Source organism: Thunnus albacares, chromosome 18, assembly GCF_914725855.1.
Source record: "Thunnus albacares chromosome 18, fThuAlb1.1, whole genome shotgun sequence".
Lineage (NCBI taxonomy): Eukaryota > Metazoa > Chordata > Actinopteri > Scombriformes > Scombridae > Thunnus > Thunnus albacares.
In genome coordinates this window covers 27,677,147-27,702,040 of record NC_058123.1, presented here as the reverse complement: position 1 = coordinate 27,702,040, position 24,894 = coordinate 27,677,147, and the positions used below count along the sequence as shown (strand labels likewise).

Genomic DNA, 24,894 nt, shown 5'->3' with positions numbered 1-24,894 from the left:
TGGAACACGTTTCTTCTGAAGAAACAGTCCCTTTGAAAACAGATCACAGTGTGGCTGGATACTGTACTGCCAGATGTACAAAGTAGTACAAATTACAAAAATGTTTTATTGAAATTTGGATGAACTTACCCAACTGTCTGCTGTCTTCTTTCTTTCTGTTGAGTCTCAATCACTGATTTAGAAGAACAGCCAATCACACAATCCATGTGAGATCATCGTCATATAGTATGTTTCTGTTTATGGCTGCACTAGAACAAAAGTGCAGCAGAGTGATGGAGAGATGCTTAAAGAAGCATTTTTTGTACTTCATTGCTGTTGTGATACTGTATCTAAGTAGTGTCTTTATGTTGTGAAGCACTTTACAATGCCTGTTTAGAAAAGTGCCCTATTAATAAATTTAAACATCATTTTTGTAAGAAAACAGAATTTTCTGGGGAAATGTGTGAATGGTCAACATGTGTAGCAGTGCTCTTGATGAAGGTCTAAAACTGACACTGACTGCTTGGCTTTATATGAAACAGTGAACATAGGTTTCTGTGAATAAATAAGACAAATAAACTTTAATGTTTTACCTATTATTTTACAAAATATACTGACATTTTTAAGGGGAGTTGATCAGTTAAACATATTTTCTTTTTGTGCTTCCACACATTCAAACACTTTTGGCTTGCTACAAGATGACACTGTTGACTGCAATTCACATGAGGACCTCTTGCTTCTGGTAATAAAAAGTGATGAGAGAAAACTGGAAGAAAATCCAAATGAGCTGAAGATGAATGTATTTAATGCAACAAAGTTATGATAGATAGTGAAAACTGTAAAAGCTGTTTGCTGTAAATTGTATATGGGATAATAGGTCATGACCTCACCCATATTTGCATATATAATAAATATATTTGCAAGTAAAATATGGCAATTGTTCTATTTGCATGTTTAATTAAAATTAGGCCACGCCCCATGTCACATATTAAAGATGACATAGATAACGTTACACCCAAACAAGGTCGAATTCTTTTTTTTGCACGCTGAAGAAAACTAATATTCCACACCCTTATTTGCATAATACCCAAATAGACTTCTATTTTGCATACACTTTGCATATCAAAGACAACTAGACCACATCCTAATGCACATAAGTTAAAAGCTTCTCAATTTCTCATGCATTTCAATTAAACATACAAACCACACCCATATTTAACAGGCCACACCCCTGTTTGAATATTAAAGAGCCCACTGGACACACCTCCTTTTGCATTTTGAAAATCAGGTCATGTCTTTATTTGCATAATGAAATACCATATTTCCTCCCTGTATTTAAATGATATCATGTCTTCTCCATCCCCTCCCCAGAGGGCTACACATGTACTCATAGAAGTGGCATTTCATCCAGGTAACTACTATTAATACTTAACGGGCATATACATTATATAACAGGCACCAGGAGTTTATCCACCCTTGTTTTTTCCCAGGCCTGTTTTTGGGGCCAGCTTTCATTGGTTCATGTCTACCACGCCCCTGGCCATTATTAGAGACCTGGCTTTTAATTGACTACCATTTACCATCTTATTTGAGGAAATACAGTCTGCTGTATCTTATTTACATGTACTAATCATAATAAATTAGGTCACAGTTTGACTTGCACACTGAAAGGGAAAAAAGTAAAATTGCCCACACCCTTGAGGAAAACTTCAGAATGGTAATAAATCCAGCTAATAAAAAACTTTGATGATGGAATATCCTGATATGACTAGTTCTTAGATGACAGATTCATTCAGTCTTTGATCCATTTCCAAGGTCTTCATACCTTTCAGTGTTGTTGAAATGAAGAGTTGAACATGAACATATTGACTAATGGACTGCTATGTGTTAAGGAAAAGTTTGACATTTTGGGAAATACACTCATTTGTTTTCTTTCCGAGAGTTAGATGAGAAGGTCAATACCACTGTCATGTTTGTACGCTACACAGGAAGCTACCACCAGCAGCCGGCTAATGTTGCTTAGCACAAACACTGGAAACAGTAGGAAACAGAAAGCCTGGCTCTGTCCAAAGATAACAAAATACACCTACCAGCACCTCTAAAGCTGCTCACTAATTAATACTTAATATGGTGTTAAATCTGTAATCTGTAAAAACATCAAATTGTCATTTTATGGATGGTTATTGCTGGACTATTTCTTGGTTGGCAACAAACCATCGGAGACTCCAGGAAGTTTTAAGTCCCAACCAAGAAATAGTCACCCCCTATGTATGTATATCAGAAAACATTTTAACATTAACACTGGGCTGAATGCAGACTGGATGTTTATGGAGAGCCAGTGTTGCTGCTCTCCACCATCTTGAGTCTGCATTTGCTTCTCATTTCAGACTGCCTCCATTGAAGACCACATTTCAAGACCAGACATATCAGAACAAGTCGACGCAGCTGTCCCATTCCAAACATTCCTACAAATGAGGCAAAGAAATTCAGCCTGCTTTTGCTCCGATTTGCAGTATCCCAAAATTCATTGTGCAACACTCACTTGTGAATGGTGAATTCAGGCAGCCCACATCAACTCATAAAGCTGACCATTCCCCTGTTTAGAGCCAAGGAAGAGGTGTCTCACCGACTGAGTGCTGAATACCAGCGGTAGACAAGTTCTGCGAGGGATACACTGAGTTTACTAGTTGTGATGTTTCACTTCAACACAATGGATTCCTACCAAACAATATTGATAAATATGTCCATATAATTTCAATTTCTCCATCATAATTTGTGTATATGATTCACAAACACATCAAAGTATTTGTTGAAAGTGGACCACTGGCTCAACATGTAGTGTTAAGCAACATGTTCAAGCTTTTCCTTTTTTTTCTCTTTTACGTGGTGGTTTTTTTACAGTTCATGTGATATTTTTACGACTGACTGAAGACAAAGGCCTGGTACTGTGTGAGTAGAAGAGGATCCACTGAATGCAGCAGTACTTTGTGTCTCAGTGAGTCAAGGGGCAGGAGCTCATGATATTATGTTGATTCATCTGTAGAGCGTCTCATCTGGGGAGCTTTCAGCCCTCTGAAGGACACACCTTCACGGCCTGTGTCCTACGACAGAGGCCTCGACTAAAATGGGACACAGCTGCTGTGTTCTAGTTGAACAACATTTGTACAAAGTCCTTCAGTCACCTTTGGACTGCTGTGCTATATTCCACCACTCTCTGCACTGCAGTCCAACATCCTGTATGTAGGGGAATTCCACCCCCGTCCTGTGAAGGCTCATAGTGGAAAAAAAAAAAAAGGACTGTTGCATGTTGTTTTGGAATTGTAAATTTTACATGAATCAGAGTTCCCCTACTCCTGGTAAAAAAAAAAATCTTCCTTCAAAAGAAGTAGTATTAAGTATCCCGACTCATGTAATATTCAACACTTTTCCCCTTATCTCTGAATCCATCTGCCTCACTGCTGGGGTCATCTCTGGGTCACACACAAGTCACAGTCTATTACCAATAAAACACTTGTGTTTGTTTTAAAAGACTTTTCAGATACATGCGTGGGCTTTAAACGAGAAGTCTGATGTTCACCCCAAATTAAACCTGTTACATGTGATGCAGCTGAATGAAGATGAAGAGACAAAACAGACCATTTCTCACTTAAAGCCACTATATGTAGAATATTTATGTGATTATAGCGTCTTTCAAATTAGCGGCATGCATTGCTGTCGTTTATCATACTACCATTGGGGAGTGCCAAAGTGGGAAATTTTACACAGTATACATGGTGTCTTTAATGTAACAAAGAAACTGAAAATTTAAGTGTATGGTGAGGTCAAACAAAGATGGGAAAATGGAGAAATTTCAGGTTTGGCAGGTCAATGTGATTATACAACAATATTCAATAAAAAACATGCCTTGATCTTTAAAATGGGCCAATCAAAAACCATGCAGAATTTAACACTGTAGAGTCATTTAAAAACTGGAAGCAAGTCTGGAATTTTGAGGAAAATGTTTTCATAGCACAACCACAAAATTTATTCAAGTATATTTGTCAATTGACAATGTTTACAATAACTGAGCCAATTAAAAGGATTTAAAAAAAACAGGTTTAACTTCCAATGGGGGTGAGCTGGAACTCAAGATGAAGTCTTGGGTGTACACCATTAACAGTGGCTTAAACTGTGAGGAAAAAAACAACCAAGAGAGCTTTCATGCATTTTTTTTTTACTAAGTGACTTTTCATTTAGTTACTTGAACTAAATTCTATTCATTCCAGTTTGGATGAGCTGTTGTGAAAGGTTTAAAAATCCAACTCTTTACCTTTTACCCTCTGAGCAAGACACTGGATTGCCAAACATTTTGTTTATGAAAAAACACTCAAACACAGTTATTTCTTAGCAAATTATTAATGTGACTTACATGTTGGGATTAAGAGGGAAATTCAAATATTTGTACATTAGCAACACAATTCAAATATTTGGCCTTAAAAGCAAAACCAAGAAAATAACTACAGTTGAAGGAGAAACCAACAAAGGATTTTGGAGAATTCAAACCATTCCCTAAGCAACAAATGATTCAGAGAAAACAGTCTTATTTGTATCACCCCACTCTGTGAATGAGCTACTGCTAATGAGGATCCAAATTTCGAAGTACACTCAAGCATTAAGCATCTTTAAGCACACTTATTTAAAAATATCTATCTCATCCCTCAAAACGGAATCTGATTCAAACTCTATCCATTATATAAATAAAATGACAAAAATATAAAGATGCTCTGAAATCGCAAAGGCCCTCCACAACATGCTCTGCATTAAGTTGTGGATCACTTACAAGCTTTCATGACCACATGCATGTGCATGTGGGAATGCATTTGCGCGTCAAACTACATGTGGTTGATTGTTGCTACTGTAGTATTTGCATGTGAGGATGCCAGAGGAAGGGAAAACTGTTGGGTTCGAACTGTTGGGATTTTGGTCTTTCCATCGAGTGTGTGGCATTCCTCCATGAGCATCAAGGCTTCGTTGGCTGGATGGAAAGCAGGCTACCGAATTTGAAATGCTGGATCACAGGGAACTTCTCCAGACACTGGAAATGGTAGAAGAAAAGAGAGAGGGACTGAATAACTAGCATTAGAAAAATGAGAAAAGCAAGCACTTAATGTCAAGCTGAAATTAAGAATAAAAATATGTACATTAATGTTTATCTCAACATATCTGTTTATTTTGACTTGTATACTTACTTGGTGAAACTTATAATTACCAAAAAGGCAAAAGTTAATTATTATTTATTGAATTGAAAATACATTAGCATTCTCCTGGGGATGTGACTTTTTGGTTCCAATTGACAATGTCTGTACTGTAATCTGATTGGTCCAACATGTGTATGGCTCGTATTAAAGTGTTTCGTAATAACATTTCAGTTCCAACGACCGCACAGGCAGTTAACAAGCTGGGGGGGGGGGGGGGGGGGGGCGACGTTGTTAGCTGTAGTCTGCTCCCATCTATGATGTGAGCACTGCCTGACTCAACTCTCAGAGTAACGTACAAAGTAGTGAAGACAGACAGCTACAGCTACAGCTAGCTATAGACCCCCTCCTTTGAATAATGAGGGATGAACACAGCACTGAGTGTGCAGGAGCTGCTGCTGACTCAGCAGGTGTTGTAATAATATGAAATGAAAAGAAACATCTGTTGGAATGAATGCTAATATTAGCAAGCCTCCACTCGTAAAGTGGAAGCTAGTTAGCTAAATTGCTAAAAAAAAAAAAAGAGGCTGGTGGGGCAAGAATACCAGCTGTCAGATGATCTAACTGGTTGTACAGTGAGGGACTGTTAGTGACAATGCGGGTGTGCTAACTTTTTTTATTTCCAACTGAAGTGGTTTAGATAATCTGTATGAACTGTTGGGAGGTTCCTTTTGTTGTAGTCACTGTTTTCCCCCAACTCAGCAGTTACTTGGTCAGTGAAATGTCGTCATAACTAAAGGAAAAACTATTATTCTATGATTTATTTCAGACAATTTGGCTTGTGAGAGATGAAATATGCTGTGATTCATCACTCGAGCTTGTCTCTGATATTAAGTTGATATAAGCAGGTTTGGATGTAGTGACAGCATTAATGATTTTGTACAGGGACTTCCCCATTGTTTGAGCTTTAGTGACTAGACAGGCCCTTGTCTTTGAACCAGACATCCACTGAGGCCCAAATCCACAGAGTTAACCTTGACCTAAAGGGAGCGTAGCCGTTAACTCTTCCCCCTGGCCTTTCACTTTGAACGTGTTCAAAATGGCCGCAGATCAGCCCAGAGGAGGCTCTTTGTGCGTACTGACACAGACCCAGTTTTGGGGAGCAGGGGTGGGGGTTTTCGGGTGGCTGCAGTGGGGGTTGGTAGGCTGTGCTGGGGGAGCACGGTGGAATTGAACTCTTGTGCTCGGTCTGTCTGTGCGGTGACACTATCAGTCATGATCATCTGGGCAGAACTGGGGTGGAACAACATGCTTCAGAGAACTTTTGTCTGGACAGCTATTGCATCAGTGAAAATATGTAAAATCATCAAGGGTGGGTTCATTAATCAGAGATAAACTATTTATACAGAACATTTAAAGGCCTTAACAGTTTATCTGTTGTGTGCCTGTCAGTAAAGGGATTAAACTGGCCTATTAAAATCAATTAACACAGATTTAATTAACATTGCTGTTAAACAGTCGATTTCTGGGCTCTAGATATTAAAAGGTTACTAGTGTTTTTATGTGTTTAACCCTTGTTGCACGCCAAATGTGTATTAATCCACCGCTGAAAATATTCCTTAACAAATGTACTATTTTCTGCTGTTTGAATAACAAAAACTACAGTGCCCAGCTGTATGAGCTGTTCACAAAGATTTACATCTACAGGATGAGCCAATGGGTTTGGGGCTGAGCTCTGTAGACAGGGTAAGGAAATCAGAAAGTATTGAGAGACATTGGTTTTGATTGGTTTTAGTCATCTCATAAGATTTACAATAAGAAAAATATAGAATAACACCAGCTTTGAGTCTTTCTGAATCAGTTTCCTATGTCCCAGACAGACTGGATTCCATTCATTTCCCTCCAATATGCAAATGAACTCGCTGAGACTTAAAACTAGTTTGTCTTCGACGACAATGAGATCATACATGAAGCTCACTGTGATGAATTAGCTATCTCAAGAAAGTTTCAAGTCTGTGCAAGTTGATTTTTTTATAGTACAGAGAAATGAACGGGACCTGATAGCTGCCTGAATAAGGAAGAGAAAAAGTACATGACTTGTAGTAAATTAGCTAAAACATGTGACAAACACTAGCAGGGGCCTTAAAAGACAAAAAGGTGAGAGCTGGGTGACTGATCTTCATTTCAAGTATGGACATAAAGTAAGACATACTGTATAATTCTGTCCATTCAAGTGAGGCCAAAAGTCCATCTACCATTGTTTTACTGTTTATATGTATCATTACACGCATTCGGTTTATGCTCAAAAACAGGCCACAAAATTGCCTCCTCTCTCACACAGAAAATGGTGGATTCTGCTCTTTCTAGGTCTAGTACAACTCTCTGCCCGAAACCCTGTGTGGGGCCAGGAAAAGGGAGAGAGGAATGCAAGTCTGCTGATGGTTGCTCCAGGCTTGGAGGAAGGTCGGGACAGAGGGAGGGGAGGATTTAATGAAGGGAACGGCAGAGGAGGAGGGGGGGTGGGGGGGAGGGGGGGCGAGGGGGAGGGAGAGGCAGACAGCTTGGCCCCTCAGCTCTTTGGGAAGACTCACAGGCTGCTCTGGAAAACACAGGATGTGGGCATGCAGGCGGGGAGAACGGGTTTAGACATCCCCCCAACCCCACCCCCAACCGCCCACACACACACACAATTCCATTCTCTCCATTCCTCTCTTAACCCTTTCCTGCCTCTCTCCTCTCTCTACGCTTGCAGTCAGTCGGTTAGAGCGTTTTGGTCTTAAGGAACCCGGTTACGGCTGTCTTTCTGCAATAACTTGATTTCTTAAAATGTCATGTAAACAAGAAAACACTGTTTCCTTAATCAGGGCGACTGATTCAGAGAAATCCGCTTTACACAGCTAGAGTCTTGCTGGAAGAAGCTGGTTTCTTAGCCATGTGTTGCTTAACCGGGTTTGTAATGCGTTTTTATGTGAATATGTGCATTAAAAAGCCTTCACATGGAAAATATCACTTTGACAGCGGTGCAGAGGGATGAGGAGAGACATCAATAGGCTGCATTCACACTAAATCCGACATTGCGGCACCTTCCCACAGGGTTGTGCGGAGGTGTGGGCGTGTTTATTTGTGCTTTAAAAAGTAACCACTGTGAAACAATCAGAAAATAATGTTTTATTTCTCTCATTCACTGGCTACCACCGCACACTCTCTTCATTCACTCTCTAGCGCGCATGACCACCGCCTCTCTCTCTCTTTTTAAAAAAATGAGTCAAGAAGCAAAGCCTAACTTTATTTTCATACGAAAAGAAATGTCCTCCCCTCGTCCTAGTAACGTCTTTGTCCTCCCTCCCCTCATGGCAGGGTTGTACAGGTCTGATCAGTCTGATTGCTAGCTTACATGACTGGCCACCACAACGTGATGTCAGGTTGCGTTTCTGCAAAAGTTGATTAACACCGAATTGGGCATTGCAGGAAAAACACCAGTCCTCCTATTCATTTGAATGGGGTTATGAATTTAGGCTGTGGGAGAGGGGACCACATGGGGTGCTGCAAAAAAACGCAGCGACCCTGCAGGAAGAAGTTGGACCATAATCAACTTTTGCCGAACGCAACCCAACGTCACACTGCAGCGGCCAATCCTGTAAGCCAGCGATTTCACTATCCTCATTCATATTTTAAGACAATACAAATTCAAGCTACAAAAAAAGCCTGAAACGCTGTCGGTTAGAATGGAAGTACAGAAAGTTGTTGCTATGGAGATGATACACTGTCTTGCCTATTCGCATTGGTGTGAGTTGGCAGGTCTTGCAGACCGGTGCATTGCAAGTAGTTGCAAGCTTCAACTCGTCTTGTCGTGAATCTTTGGTCTGAACTGGGCTTTACTTTCACATGTTTGAATGCATTTGCTACTAAGCTCTAAACACAAAGTATACCTGAGGTTGATGGGTGTCATTTGTATTGAAGGCATTTGGTCATAAACCAAAGTATTGGACAAATTTTATATATTTTATAGTTATTTGTGGAATTTACAACACAAAAAACACACATACATAAACCCTCGCATGTATGTCTGAATAAATGAAATAAAAAAGAGGTAGTGTTATTACTGAGACAAGAGAATAATAACAATACAAACGCAAGAAAAAATTACAACAAAAAACAAAAACAGAACATAAAAATATATCCAATGTACAAGACATTTTGGAGACAATAACATACTAGACATACTGTGTGCTACTAACATGGGGAAAACAGGACTTGGCCAGGAGGTACAGGATGTTGGTGCAGTACGGGGGGGGGGGGGGGGGGGGGGGCTCAGCCAATGGGGACAGCATCCAGCTGAAGGGACCTGACATGTTCCAAGAGGGGTTGCTAAATTTTAGAAAATTTTACATTAGAACCACAAAGGGAGGGTTTAATTTTATCTCATTTCACAAAGGATAGGGCATCGTTTATCCAATGGGTATGAAAGGGGGGATGAGGTGCACCAGAATAACACACCTCGATAACAAGTTTAACGAAGTAGCATGGCAGTGAATGGTCAGTGGGTAGGACACCACACAGGCCAACTAAGGGTAAGGGGTGGATGTTAGCAGATGTGATGGCTCAGACTGAGTCAAAGACAGACTTCCAAAGAATAGAGATCGGGTGGGAGAACATGTGGGTGGGATTAGCTGGTCCTAGGTGACATTTATCACAATTTGGATCAGTGCCAGAACAGATGCGGACTAGTTTGCTTTTAGCCCAGTGGACTCTGAACTACTTTGCATTGTGAGACCCTGTGATGGGCACAAATACATGACGTGTGGACACAATTCAAAACTGACTGCAAAACCTCAGCTTGCATCTCTATACTGAGATCCTCGGACCAAGTAGAGGTGTCAACCAAGTTAGAAACAGCAGGGAAACCAGGGAAGTGATTATGAAAAGTCTCAGATTTGTAAGTATCTGAAGAAGTGGGTCCTCGGTAAATTGAATACACAAGTTAACTGATCAAAAGATGCAAGTGTTCCATCCATGTAAAGATGCTTTACAGAGACAATCCCATGGTCTTCCCAGGTTGCAAAAGCTCTATCAGTAGTAGAGGGAGGAAACAGAGGATTGGGATGATTGGAGTGTACAGGGGACAGAAGAAGTATCGCCTTGAATCCAGAGTGGTGTTTGAGTTGAGTCCAGATCTTAAGACAGTGTTTAACTATAATATTACTGGAGTATGTTGATGGAAACACCAGAGGGAGGCACAAGAGGGACATTAGAGAGGAAGAACTGCATGAGGCGTCCTCAATCTGCAGCCACGGTGGGGGCTGATTGTTAATACAATACCAGTGCAATATAGTTTGAATGTTTGCAGACCAGTAGTAAAATAAAAAGTTGGCTAATGTTCTTTGAACTCTGGGTTTTTTGGCCATATAAACTAAGAAATAGAGCTATCAAGTGAATGGAAGAAATACTTTGGAATGAAAACATGTATACATTGAAAGAGATATAGGAATTTGGGAAGCACATTCATTCATTTTTATACAATTTAGTATTGGACGATTTTTAACCTGATGATGTAAAATCAGGGGAACACAAAAGTTTCTACAATTCATCCTGAGGGCATTAATGTTTGATTCAAATTTCATGGCAATCCATCCAATAGTTGTAAAGACATTTCATCTGACCCAAAAATGTCACTTGCTGGTGGCCCTGCAAACAGTTTATTTCAACAGATTAGCTGCGATTAGTGCATATGTTTGTGCGGGTGAAGTAAAATTCACACACTGCTTTCATATAGATTTCAACTTTGGCATTCAGAGTCGCACCTCTGAGGAACTTCAAACCGTCTCCACAGTGTTGACCTTTGAAGGAACCAAGAGAACCAGAGAGTCCAAAGTGGAATAGTGTACTGTATATCTGTGTCACACCATCCATTTCTATATAATCCTGCTCTGCTGGAGCATAAACTGCTCCACCAAACAGATACAGCATGGTGAAACTCTGACTACTCTTTCTTTATAGTTTTCGTATGTGTGCTGTTTAGATTCTGTGCAAGTTGTAATTCATGTTTTTTTGGGACTCTTTCTCCACCAAATCTTTTATCAGACTGATAAATAAAGGAAGGAACTGGACTGATCAGTGAGAAAGAGAGTGAGCATACCTCAGCCTTGTACATTCTGATCAGACCCTGGTTGACTTTGGACCAGGAAGGAACAGCACTGATGTTCCACAGCTGGTTGGAGTGTTCAGCAAACGGACCCGTCTTCATCTACACAACAGAGAAAAGAGTGAGACAGACAAGATGAAAGAGGGACAAGTATAATCTGTCTGGTGTGACTCCCATTCTGTAACAAAATCATAATTTTCTTTTCATTTTATTGTTTTTTTAAGAACAGAATAGTTTTTAAATCTTTCTAATAATCCCCTTGAAACCTCTTGAAAGTGATACTCTGTACAATATCAGTCTTCAGAGTATCAAACACTCCCCCTGTAGGCTGCAAAGGCAGTTTTTAAAAAGTTTAGAGTTTCTCCACTGATGGAGAGCAGCAGCTTTGGTCAGCTTGAATTGACTCAGTGACAATGGATTCCAATGGTGACCTGTTTTCACGTCAGTAAAGCCTTACTTTGGTGAAACTATGAGAGTTTGGAACATACTGAGCATATTGATGGGCAGTGGAGGAGTGGATTATGCTGAGTGGTTTGAAAAGTTTCTATGGAATATCTGATTTTGTTTTTTATACAGTGAAAGTGGGTCACCATTGGAATCCATTGTAAATAACTAAATTCAAGCTAATCAAAGCTGCTATTGTCAATCAATAAGGAGACAACAAACTTTCTATATCCACCTTTTCCATCTGATTCAGAGTTTTTAAAATGGAACTGCTGGTTCAGGAAGGGAATGTGAGAAATGCAGCGCTGCCTCCAGTGCTGTGGCAGCTATTGATAATAAAGTAAACTCTTCTCCAATCTATTTTGGACTGTCAGTTAATACATCCTTTACAGGAATAGATGCTACTGCATATAAAAAGGAAGATGTTGAGCTTTTAGTAGAAAGGAATCTGAAGATAACCATGGTGTTTAATTGATCCCACAGTCCAGAGTGAGGCAAGAACCAGTTTGAGATTCTGCATATGGTTCAAGTTCCCCTCCACTCAAAGATGTGTTTTTCTTCTTGTTCCTTCAGTTCATTGTCTCAGCTTCACTGTGCAGAATGATGTATGAGCAGAGTTTGTTTTCACATTCATCTGGTGAAGAAAGAACATTTCTCTGTGCCCATCAAACATCTTAAGGTGTGCACTTCCAGGCATGATTTGTGACATCACAACAACTTTGGAGCCAATATGCAACTTACACAAGTGTGATGTGGAAACTTGAAGTCGCTGGTGCACAAACACTGAGAATGGACTTTTTAGTGTAGTAAGAGACATTTTGTGTGCAGAAGTTTAACTTTTGAAACTAAAAATATTTTAATAGATTCTGGATTTTTACATGAGGGAGAAGGAGGAAATGTAACATTAAGGATTTTAAAAGGAAGTAAACAAATTCAAACATGTCTGGAGGGGATGTTTAAAGATTTATTTATGGTGTTCTAAGACCTTAAAGCTGCATTCATCAATTTTTGGCCACTTTGGGGCAGCAGTGAGGTATCGGACCCTAAAACCAAAACAAGCTGAAAGATGCTAAAATGCTCTGTAGAGCTGATGGGAACTACAGGGTTGAGTGATAATTCTGGTTTGTCACTATGAGTGACAGTTTTCACATTACACAATTATTTGATATGTTATCAATATTTAAATATCAATAAATATTAACTGGAGCAGCTTTAAGTATGACATTTGAGAGTTGGCTGTAAAGCAGTATTGCATTCACAAACTACTCTGATTAACCTCTAATCAGGGAACTAATGTTCCAATGTAACTGCTCTATTTTGGCAGATTTTTTAATTGATCTGAACATTACATTTCATCTTAAAGTAGACATTTGATAGATGGATGTAAGAAATGTTTTGGAAGGGCAACATTAATGGCAAAAAATAAGGGTGGAAATTGTCGTGAGGCACATTTGTAAAATATAGGTTTGAGGCAGAATTTGTATCAAAACATACTTTTTATTTCTAAATGATTTACTTGCAGATGTCATGACTTTTCATCTAATAAAGAAAATCAATTCATTGCTATGAGCTGTGCCCCTGTGGAGTTTATTGATGCTATGCTGGCAGGCTCGTCGATGACTAACCTAACTTTAAAGCTGCACTCACCAGTACCCAACAGTGCCCCCCACTGGTGATGTTTGGAAATCCAATTGTGAAGAGTGGAGATGATCCTATAAACAAACTAAACTTTGGGTATATAGTTTCTGATAGTGTGATGGTGCATTTATTGCTGTTTTTTAATTGTTCTTTTTGGATTTTAAGTTTTGCTCTTCTGAAGATAATGTGTGTAAAATGAAAAATAAAGAAAAATATAAGAATACAGATGGGATAAGAAACAATAGGGTGACTTCTTTTCTCAGTCACCCTTACAATAACATGACAATCACTGATCACTGCTTTCAGCAATATAATCAACGCAATAGGAAGAATATGCAGAACAAAGGGCTGATTGTTGTTCTGGCAATCTCCAAAATAATAAATTCTGGAGACAACAACGAGTGTGCTAGCTTAATATAGATAGACAAGTAATAAGAAGAACATGCAGAGGAACAATGGTAGTCTGCACTCACTGGAACTAGTAAGACTGACAAAAACAAATGTATGAATTTATGAATGTATGAATGAATTGAAGACTATAGACCGTTTTCCCACCATTTTCTCCCAAGAGGCCGAGGAACCCAAACCCAGACCCTGGGGCATCAATCTAACACCCCCTCCTTTTTCCATCCCCCCCATCAACCCCCCCTCACACTGCTCTAGACACTTTCCAGGGCCTCGCATGAGAACACATGGGGGAAGGGCAAAGAGGAGGGAGGAAAGGGGGGTGGAGACAGCCCGTGTTCCCTGGAGGAAGGAGTGATTCACAGCAGCATGTGGGGAAGGAAGTGACTCATGTTTAGGACGATGCACACACACACAGACACACACGCACACACAAGCACACAAGAGCCTTGTGTGTGAATTAAAAAAAGAGCATGAGTTTGAAGTATCCACATGTGTGTGAATAAGAGGAAAATACTGGGGTATACATATGGAGAGTTGCATGCTTACAGGCCTGTCTAAGTAAACAAAAGAGGAAAAACAAGCCTGCAGTTGAGACTGAATAAGGCAAGTAACAGAACCAAAAAAGAAAGTCTGCCTAAGAGTGCTTAGTTTCTTTCTGAATAACGGCAAAAAACTAAAGAAAAAAGATTTCTTAAGTGTTTTTTGTAGTTAATTTAACCCACAATTAGGCTGATTTCATCAGCTAAAGTGACATATTGTTGCTATGTTGTTAAACTTGCATTCTGTGACTACATCTACTACCAAGCTGTCACATTTTGAAAACGAATCGCAGACAGCGTGAGTCACATTCTGCCGTTGGCTTTATGCTATTCCTTTGATCAACTGTTGGTGGCAGTGTTGCTCGAAGAATTATAATGTGCCAACAAAGGCAGTGAAGAAGAAGACAGTAAGCAAGTAAACGTGGTTGTGGGATTTAAAACATTAAATATTGGCTTTGTAAATGTTTTATGAAGAAAAAAACGCTTTCAAAATATTTGTCGGCTGAAAGGACACACACAGTGAGACTCATAGAACACTTTATCCTAATCTCTCTTACTTTTTGCTGGGTGGTTTGCTTCCTGGATTACAAGCTGGATTCACAAACCTCTTGTATATAAACAAAATTGGCATAAATCGCTTGTTTCAGCCTGATGAATGCCATCTGCTCATTCAAAAAAAACGGTACCAAACAGTAAAATAAATAAATAATAAAAATCACACTGCTCTCAAAAATCAGCAGAGAAAAACATAACATATTTAGCAGTGTCAGTAATGGCATGAGTGGACCCGAAACAATTAGAAAACATGAATCCAGCTGTGAGCCACGTGTCATCAGAGCAGTGCTGCACTGTGACAGAAATAAAGAGGGAACGGTTTGACATGAAGTTAGATGCTAAAAAACGCAATTTTTATTTTAGTTAATTTTGGTACAACATTTAAACTCCAAATTCATTCAGATAAAAGGTATGATTTCAGGTAAAATTAGGATTTTTGCCCTGTGCGGAAAACCAGACTGCCTCTTCATGACAAGTCTGCACTACTCATGAATTTCATTTGTACCTAAAACAAGATTCTGAGCTGCAACTAACTGCTGTTTTCATTTTGATTAATCTGTTGATTATTTTGCCAATGAACAGATTTATTTTTTTAAATGTTGTGAAAAAGTAAAATTTCCAGAGAAACATATTGAGCAATGTTTTGGATTTTATGCAAGAAAAATGTCTAAAATCATGAATCAATTATCAAAACAGTTGCCTATAAATGCTCTGTCTGCTGTTTTTAGCTCTAGAACATGGTCACTCCAAAAAAGTCACCAAAACTAACAAAGGAAAAGAGAGGCAAAAGTCACATAAAAATGAAAAGTGGGAGTCACGGATGAGGAGAAACACGGAGGCCTCTCTTGACACAACAGCAGCATCCTTTCATGACCGTGAGGAGGAGGGAGAGGTCAAGCAGGAGGAGGATGAGGGGAACGAGGGAAGGAGGCGGCGCGTCTGAGTGGGAAGGAGGAAAAGGATGTAGCTTGCTCAACCAACGCCCTCCTCTACTTCCCTCCCCTCCTTTTCCTCTGAAAACCAAAAACAAAGCGGACGGTTCCTGCTCTGGCAGTCTACCAACAGAATCCATCTGCCTTTCCCTCGTCTTCTTCTTCCTGAACAAAACCACGTTCAGCTGTGGACCAACAATTTATTCCCAACTGCTAAATCAGTACAATATCCACACAAGTACACATGTTGTTGTGTATGCATATTGAATATACATTGATATGGAATTAGGTAACCCATATCCCCTTGGGTAAAGTAATATAAAAAGTAAACAGTGATAGGATACAGCTTAGAATTTTCTTTTTAGATTTTTAAATACATTTAAAAGAAATTGGCAGAGTTGAACCACACAGTGAGGGTAATGTCCATTAGGGGGCAGTAGACCACATTTGGACACCTCCACGTGTTGTAATGCAGAATTGTCAGATTGTTCTCAATCTCCTCTTGGTTCAGGGAACAAAAATTAACAAAAAAAAAACAAAAAAAACTTATGGTTAACCAGCAGGAAAGCTCTGGGGAAGTCTGGGAACTGATGATATAGCAGCCAACAAAAACAACAGCTTTCACTTATAAATCTAAGACTTGAGCAATTATTTGTACATGGATTTTCCTGGTGTTATCTCAATTATGTCCTAAAAACTCCCTTGGCTTTGACTCTCTAGAAAAATGTCACTTTGCATTACAAAAATGTATTTTCTTATCAACAGATATCACAGTCATCGCTTTTCATTGGAACTATTTTCTACTGAAGAAATACTACCAAAGAAAACTGTTCACAGTGTGCTCTGTGGATTAGCCAGAGTATCAGGGACACTGTTCCTGGAAAAAGATGTTGCTGTTGAATTCTTAAATGTCATTTTTCAGTGCTGTGAGCAGCACAAACAAAATTCCATTCACCCCAGAAATCTCAGAGACAGGATTTCTCAAAACCTGGACAAACAAAACTATCAGCATGGATAGATACCACTAGAGGTATGTCAGAAAATATGTTTTTCATGGTTTGGGTGAATAGACTTTAAAGGCAAAAACTAATGTGGAAAAACAAAAAAGGTCTCTGACTTAAACCTTCTTAAGGCCGCTATAATCTTTTTTTTTTTTTCTCTCTCATCATTTTCATTATCTTTGCCACTTGCGAGCGGTGTAACAAGCTGTAAACACAATGACACATCATTCCCTTCTTAAGTTGTTATGGCAAAGCAGACGCAGACATTACAGCATTATCATTTATTTGGAGTTATGTCTCTGGCCACTAAAGGAATTTAAATCCATTATTTCCTCTCCTCTTAGCTCTGCTTTGCTCTCCACCAACTGCTTAAAAAAATATCTGCCTCTTTAGCTGCTAAATGCTTGGAAACCGAAACAAAGAGCTGGAAGATGCTCAGAAGCTTTGTAGAGCTGAGGTGAGCTGCTAAGTCATGTGATAATTCTCTGTGGGTTCATCATTATGAGCGACCCCTTTCACATTAAAGATAATTGTAAACATAAAACATTGAATAACGCAGCTTTAAAGTCTTCCAGATGTTTGTTATTTTGTCCATATAATGCGATGGAGTACAATGCTACCATAGTGTGGACTTGACGTTCAATCAAAACCCCTGTGACACAACTGACACTATAAAAACATTACGAGGCATAACGAGGGAGTATATACTGCATTATTTTTGTACTGAATGGCATTAAACTGAGAAATGTTCCTGTTGTTTTGACCGCTCCATGTCCCTTCAGCGAGTGAAGTGTATGGTAACCATGTGAAGTTTGTTTTATATGGATCATGCATGTAATACATAATGCCGTGTTCAGACAGAGATCACGAGTACTCGATACAAATGACTGTGTGTAAAATTCAATTTGTTTGAGCAAAACAAAAAGCAAATAAAGAAAAAAAAAAAGAAATGTGATGATTGTGAATGTGTGGAGAATTTCCCACCTCATTTATGAACTTGATGCACTCCAGAAACATGTAGTCTTGGTGATACTCGTTCACCACCTTCTCATCGATGAAGTGCCGAGGCTCCAGTGTTGGGTGATCTGAAGGGGAGACTGGGCTGTAAGTGCACATGTTCATCACCAGGTGTCACTATTTACCTTCCCATTTACTGGATTCAACCTCATGTTGCAGCACTGAGGACATGTGGGGGGAAGTGTACATTTATCAGTCACATGGACATGGTGTCAAATCTGAACCTTGTACCACTGCACAGGACGAGCAGAACTACGACAATGACTTTTAATCTGCTTAGTTGACTTCTCTTTCACTTGTGAACTTGATGTCTTCACAAATCAAGATGCTTCATTCCCAAACACATCCACACTTTCACAGAAACAGAGTACAAATGGTGAGTCATTAGACCCAAATGCCCCAATGTCTCTTTAATGTATGTTTTGTATGCTTTTTGTTCTGTCTCTGAAGTCCTTTAAGACTTCAAACCTCAATCAAACACCACCATCATACCTGCCTTCATTTAGTCACATCTGAACTACTGCTGTGTTCTTTTGACACGTCTTCATCAAAAGCCTTCAGCCAGATTTCATGGGCCTTTTCACAGAATAGATACAGACAGCTCCGTCATTCTTTTTTTTTTTTTTTTTTTTAATAGTTCTTTCTGAACTGCTGCAGTGAGGTTCTTACCTATAAATTGGGAGCTGCCCCATATGAAGGGCAGAAACTGGAAGTCATCCAGTCCCCACACACCTTGGCTCCCAGCTGGCTCCATTCTATAGGTCCTCTGGAGCTTACGCATCACTTCGAGATACCTTCAAAAACAAACAGTGCGTGCAAACAGAAGAGGGTCAGAATACAGAGTGATCAATATTAACAGATAGGTCATGGTCAGAAAGACTTCAGCCCTGAGTGAAAAAAACACAGCCTCTATTTTCATTGGAATGAAACCAGCGCTGAGGGCTCTGACAAAATAGTTGAACCTTGCTCAGCTTTTGCTACATTATCTAGCAAGGTGTCGTATTGGACAGTTGAATTGCGCAGTTTGCCCTGATGCATACTGGGTCCATCCCAGTATCCACATTTGCGGTGTTTGCAAGCAGTCAAGCGGCTACTTGTGTGACATATTTCCAGTTATTGTCACAGTGCTCAAGTGCCTGTTAAGACCATGAGAGTGTGGCAGTTTATCAGAGCTCACTGGGACACTCTTACAGACATCCCATCACCCACTCAAATACAAATACTGTACATGGCACAATCAAGCTCAGATGATTTATTGAAGTAAGAGTACAGTAGGATTAATCAAGTAGTAGTAAACTCAAAGTCAGATGACAGTAAAGAACTATAAATTCAGGAGCTGAGAGGAGAAATACAAAGCAATTAAATAAAGTTATCCTGAAGCACACAGGTTTAATTTAGGCTACACAAAGGAGACATAATATAATATCATTTTGACTGGTTTCTGTCTGATTTAAGAATGGAGTATTTCTTAAAATCTTTGATGATGGATATGATATTTAGCTAACATGGCCCATATTTAAAATGATCACAATTATGAGACTAAGACTCAGTTTGAAAAATAGCAGAATTTTCCTTAGAGAAGAAAAGTCACATCACATCCCGTGAATTCGAAAAATGAACCAATCACATTAACCGCACAGTAGCGCTCAAAATGAAGTGGACCACAGCAGTAGCAGCTCACCTGTTAAAAACCTTAAAAACGATAGCTAGCTGATCATCGACCCTGAGAGCTCCAACCTTACAGAGACAGCAGAGGAACGCAGCGAAAGCAGCTTCATGACCTGAGAAGACAAACACATATAACACATGAACTGGATGTGTGAGCAGTCCATTTATGCTTCACTCAAAGTTGCTTACTGCAACTTTCTGAATGTGGCAGTAATATGATGAATAAAACTTGACAATATCAAGTTACTACTACTTTTACCTTTACAACTTATTACTGCTACTATCAATGATGTTACTTTTAGTTTACAGTATATAATACCACTTCTTTAACCTTTTCTTCTGCTCAATACTTTATTATTACCAATTATTCAGCATCATCTTAATGTGACATTTTGATTTTGTCCAAATGTCTTTATTGCTGAAGCCAAAAGGAATCTAATTCCTTGGAGTGATAGTTTTAGGGTTTTTTTTTTGCAATTTGGGTGCACTAACTCTTTAACATAAGGGTACATGAGGGTCCGTAAGGGTCCGCTAGAGTCCACGTGACATAAATTTCATCATCAGAGGGTGTACACATAGGCTCTGTGTGGACATTCGTACACCTCCAGTGGCCTTGAATATACTCCAAAGCAGATGCATACATGGACAGCTGCGGACACCACCGACATGTAATAATTCTGTTTATACTACTTTCTGGAGTCCACATTCCACACGTCCTCGATTGTAGCACAGTGGCCCAAATTGGAGGTATGTGGATGTGTGCAGAGAGCCGACACACATACACCCTCTGATGACGAAATTTACATCATGCAGACCTACTGGATCCTCGTGTACTCACGGATGCAGAAAGTATAACACCAGCTAATTTGTTGTGACCGTGTGGCCACTACGCTACACTCAATAGACGCCTTTCTACTGTGCATGTATGGAATACATCCTCCAAGTAGACTCCAGAAAGTAGTCTAAACAGAACTACTGTGCATCCGTGATGTCTGCAGCTGTCCGTGTGCGTGTCTGCTCGGGAGTATATTCGGGGTTTAAGGGTACAAATGTGGGCAGAACTACTGCGAAATCCATAGCAAGACCTCTTCAACCCATTTACTGCACTTGTGTAATGTAATCTGCTCAGAACCGCTACATGCAATACAACATGACATATGCTAGTTTTGCTTTACTTACTTAACTTACTTAAGTAAAATTCATAAAAATAATATAGTTATTTCGGCTACACTCAGTGTTTTGTACAGAGCTTGGACTGAAATAAAAATCATGGACACTCAGCACTGTTACCTGTTCCATAGTCTATCCTGGTGGAGTTCCCAACAGACTCTTTCAGATAGACAGCTATCTCTGGAGCTGCTGCATGTCTGTCAGCAGGGAGCACTCCTGACACCAAGGCCTCTGCTTCCTACACACACACACACACACACACACACACACACACACACACACACACACACACACACACACACACACACACACACACACACACACACACACACACACACACACACACACCAACATCACGTGTGAGTTGCAAACATCTCCACAAAAGAGCATGTGGTTCTGTTGAGAGTGTGTTTAAGTGTTATATGTGACATGGGGAAGCTTTATGGATTACGTGGAATGAGATTTGTTTTGTTACAGTTTCATTAAGGGATGCACAGATACTGACCTGACTGAGCGGAGCAGGGATCAGGCAGATGTGACTGATCCATATTAAATACAGTTTTCTGTCCTGCTCACTTAATGTAGTGAGCAAATGATGCATGAAGCTGCTGCTGTTACTACGCCACTTCCTGCATGTGACCCACAATAAATGCATTTCGATGCGAAAGCAGTGGTAGGCCTATGCTTTGAAACAGATTTTTGTTAACTTAAATTTACTCTATGTAGTTTTTGTAAAATTTGATTTAGACATCTGAACTTTTTGACTAGTGCTTATGTTCTAACATTGTGTGGTTGAAATACATTTCATCACATGCTTAACAGAACGAAGAATGACTATAACTGAAGTTTTAACTTCGACAGCAGTTGGAGTCATAAAAGATGATGGAGGAGCCACATTGTTTAGGTGGAACCCAAAGTGTTGAATATTAAATAAATTAAAAAGACACTATGAAATAAATAATCATACAAATAAATTTTAAAATATTAAATGGACCAAACCAAAACCACTCAACTAATTATTATGAAATGCTGTTCATTTACATAATAGTATTTTGATTGGATTTTTATTTAATTATAGGTATTTTTGTAATTTCAAAATGACCTTTTTTAAAAGTCTATTTACCTCATAACAGCATTTTCCCAAAGACACTTCCTTTTTTTAGTTTTATTTCATAATGTCACTTTATAAACCTATTTTATTGGTTTTATTATCTAATTTTTATTATTTCTATTCTATTGTACTGTCTTATTATTACTTTGTCAGTCACCTTTAAATTGCACTAACCTGTGTGGAAGGTGCTATACAAATAAAGTTTGATTGATGATTAAGCCTAAGAGGGATGGTTTGACTTAAACTCAGTTTAAGTTAAACTTAGTTTAAGCTCAGATCAATTCTTTAAGTTAATAATTGAATAGTAGTTACAGCTACATTACACATATAATAATGATCTTCATCAGTTCCACATAGAGAGGTTTACAGATTTTACATTTGGGAAATGACAGCACTGGCATTAGCAGATCCGCTGAGTTTGGGAATCTTAATCAGTATCAGGGGAGAAAAAGTCAGATCAGTGCACCCCTAGTCTCACTGACTTTGAAAAATCATTTAAATGTTACTCTTGTGTGTGTGTGTGTACTAACCTGATCTAGTTTGCTGTACCAGGTTCTGTAAGCCTTATTACCAAAGCGTGATGGCTGGTCAACAGGAGGGGTCTCGTTTATCCATTTGTCCAGAGTCCCCAAAAGATCTAGTAACTTCTCCACTGTCTGTCACACACAAGACAACAACACTGTAACTGCTGTTTATGCTGATAAACATCATTATCATGTCAATCAGAAACAAACAGCAAACAATAAACCAGGACATATAGTTCAGACACAGCATCATTAATTCTGCTATGTCTTTGCTGCTTCTATAACTCTCTCACTTTTTTGGAAAAGCTCCATTTCCCCGTCCACACTACAACATAAGACCAAATTCCTCCACTCTGCGGAGAGCATTATTGAAAAAAAAAAAAACTCCCTTCTGAGAGTGAAAAATACTTGCTTTTACTGTAGCGTGGAAATATAGCAAATTCACCAAAAGATTCATCTGGGGGCCATGATCATCCATGCAAAATGTCACAGCATTTGGTCAGGCTTAGATATCATAGAGAAGACACGACAATGGAGTAAACTCTATCCATTTATGAAGACCGTGAGGTGTGGTTGAAAGCTCCAGGAAAAGCTGGAGGGTGGACCTTTAGTTAAGATTTCTAAGTAGTGTTAACATGTAGTCCTTTGACATATAAGTATCAACACACAATAGTACAGCACTGAAGCTATCCTCTAAACCCCGACAATAATAATCCTTAAGAATATAAAAGGCTACCAGCACACAAAAGATACAGGCTCTCAGAAGCCACAAAGACAACATACCTCAGACACTTTATATTCACATGTGAGCTTCTTTCCCTTTACACCTTCATTCAGTGTCAGAATGAAGCCCATGTAGTCTGCATATGCCTGTAAAAAAGGAGAGAAATGTCAACAACTGGAGTGTATCCAGATGTGTAGTCAGCCAAACTGCTACAATAACAGTAAGGATATCAGATAAAAACCATGTGGATTTTGAAATATGTGCACACAGCTGCAGGCAGGAAGCTACCTGAGATCGCTTCCACTTGCCCATGTCAGGCACCATGCTGATTTCTTTCTTGGGTACCATGAAGGTGGTGTTGGCTTCAGCTGCTTCATCCTCAGGGGTGGATCCTAAAAAAGTTACAGAGACTGTTTCCTTTAATTTAATAATAATCTCAATTGATTTTTTAAATAACTATTTTGAGATCATTCATGTAAGCATATAGTTCGTACTTAACTTTAAGGTTTACAAATAAGTGAATTCAGTGGTCATTGCATATAATATTAAGTTTGCCTTTATAAGGCTTTCTGTTTGGGCATGGGTGTTTACATGTACATCCAAGGGTGTTAACCACAGAGGGAAGGTCTACTGTAAAGATGCTCTTACATTATTGCATTATGGGAAATGTAGGGTCCGGTATTTTTGGAGTTTAACTCAAACTAGGGACTAAAGGGAGTCAATAAATCAATTAATAGTCAGAATATCTCGGCCTCTGCTACTTCAGTCTTGACAATTCTTTTAAAAAACACAGTCTCTAGTGACTTAATTAACTTAATGAAAGTGTAATACTAGAGTAACCGTTTAATTACAGTGACCAAAAAACGAGAATAATTACATACGTCACATCAGTCTTGGTACGTGGATGGTTTGCGTCTGCAAAGTGTATGATATATATCGTATATATATGTATATACTGTATATAGGAGTGCAATAATTTCACGGCCCGACTTTTAAATACATTTTGGTCCGGTGAAGATATTTTTACTACACGAGTGAAAGGCAGCGGTTGTCTCTTGTAAATTCACTGTTTTGCTAGCTAACACCTCGCAGCCATTACAGCTAGAAACACAATAATTAAATATAATTTGGCAATGACTGCTAACTACACAGTACTTAAAATACGACTTCCAGTTGGTGCACAGATGTAGACTTATAACAAGCCCAAGTTTCAAGCAACAGAAATGTAACCATAACATACATAGCTTTGACTGGGAACAGCGGGACTGTCTGTGTTTCCCTACAAGCGTAAACTAAAGTTATTTCGTCACATGTCCCCTTAGGTAGTGCAGTGAACCTGCTAACCCGCGTAGAGATGAGAGGCGATACAGAGCTTACAAATGCTGAACACACAAACATCCAGCTGTATCTTTACCTGCCTGCTGCTCTGTTTCCGCCATGGCGAGGCTGACAGTCTCCTTCGTGAGTTTCGGGCAGATTTAAAGCAGCCATGACTCATTTCTGCCTCCGCTGTTTGAAAAGTAAACGACATCTTTGTGTACAAAACACATGATCACTTTCTACCACTTTCTCCGTGGATGCCTGTTATTACCACAATAAATAAATGAATAAATAAATAAATAAAAGTCCTACATTCCACATTTTACTTGATTGGGCCAAAATGTTGTGAAAGTATCAAATGTAAACGTAATCATACAGAATAATGAGTGAATTTAGTCACATTTTGCCCCTTTTTCTGAGCTATATATCATAATATAATATATAATAATATATATAATTATTATATAATATATATTTTTAAAAAGTCTACAGGGTCCTTATTTAAAATCTAACTTTGACCAAAACCACACTTACTTCCAGTGATCAGA

At 39.1% G+C, this 24,894-nt stretch overlaps 1 protein-coding gene across 2 annotated transcripts; it reads right to left on the bottom strand.

Annotated features, from left to right (window-relative positions):
- Positions 1 to 4,175: 4,175 nt before the first annotated feature.
- Positions 4,176 to 24,535, bottom strand: ptpa (protein phosphatase 2 phosphatase activator). 2 transcript variants are annotated; one of them, XM_044332895.1, is made up of 10 exons: positions 24,441 to 24,535; positions 23,315 to 23,418; positions 23,086 to 23,172; positions 22,309 to 22,434; positions 20,788 to 20,905; positions 19,511 to 19,610; positions 18,499 to 18,623; positions 17,797 to 17,897; positions 11,290 to 11,397; positions 4,176 to 5,053 (listed from the first exon to the last, which is right to left on the bottom strand). In XM_044332895.1, the coding sequence occupies exons 1-10, from the start codon at positions 24,463 to 24,465 to the stop codon at positions 4,979 to 4,981; spliced, it is 969 nt and encodes a 322-aa protein (XP_044188830.1). In that variant the 5' UTR covers positions 24,466 to 24,535; the 3' UTR covers positions 4,176 to 4,978. The 2 variants fall into 2 exon arrangements, with proteins under 2 accessions (XP_044188830.1, XP_044188831.1); XM_044332896.1 differs by lacking the exon at positions 24,441 to 24,535 and adding an exon at positions 24,267 to 24,376.
- Positions 24,536 to 24,894: the final 359 nt, after the last annotated feature.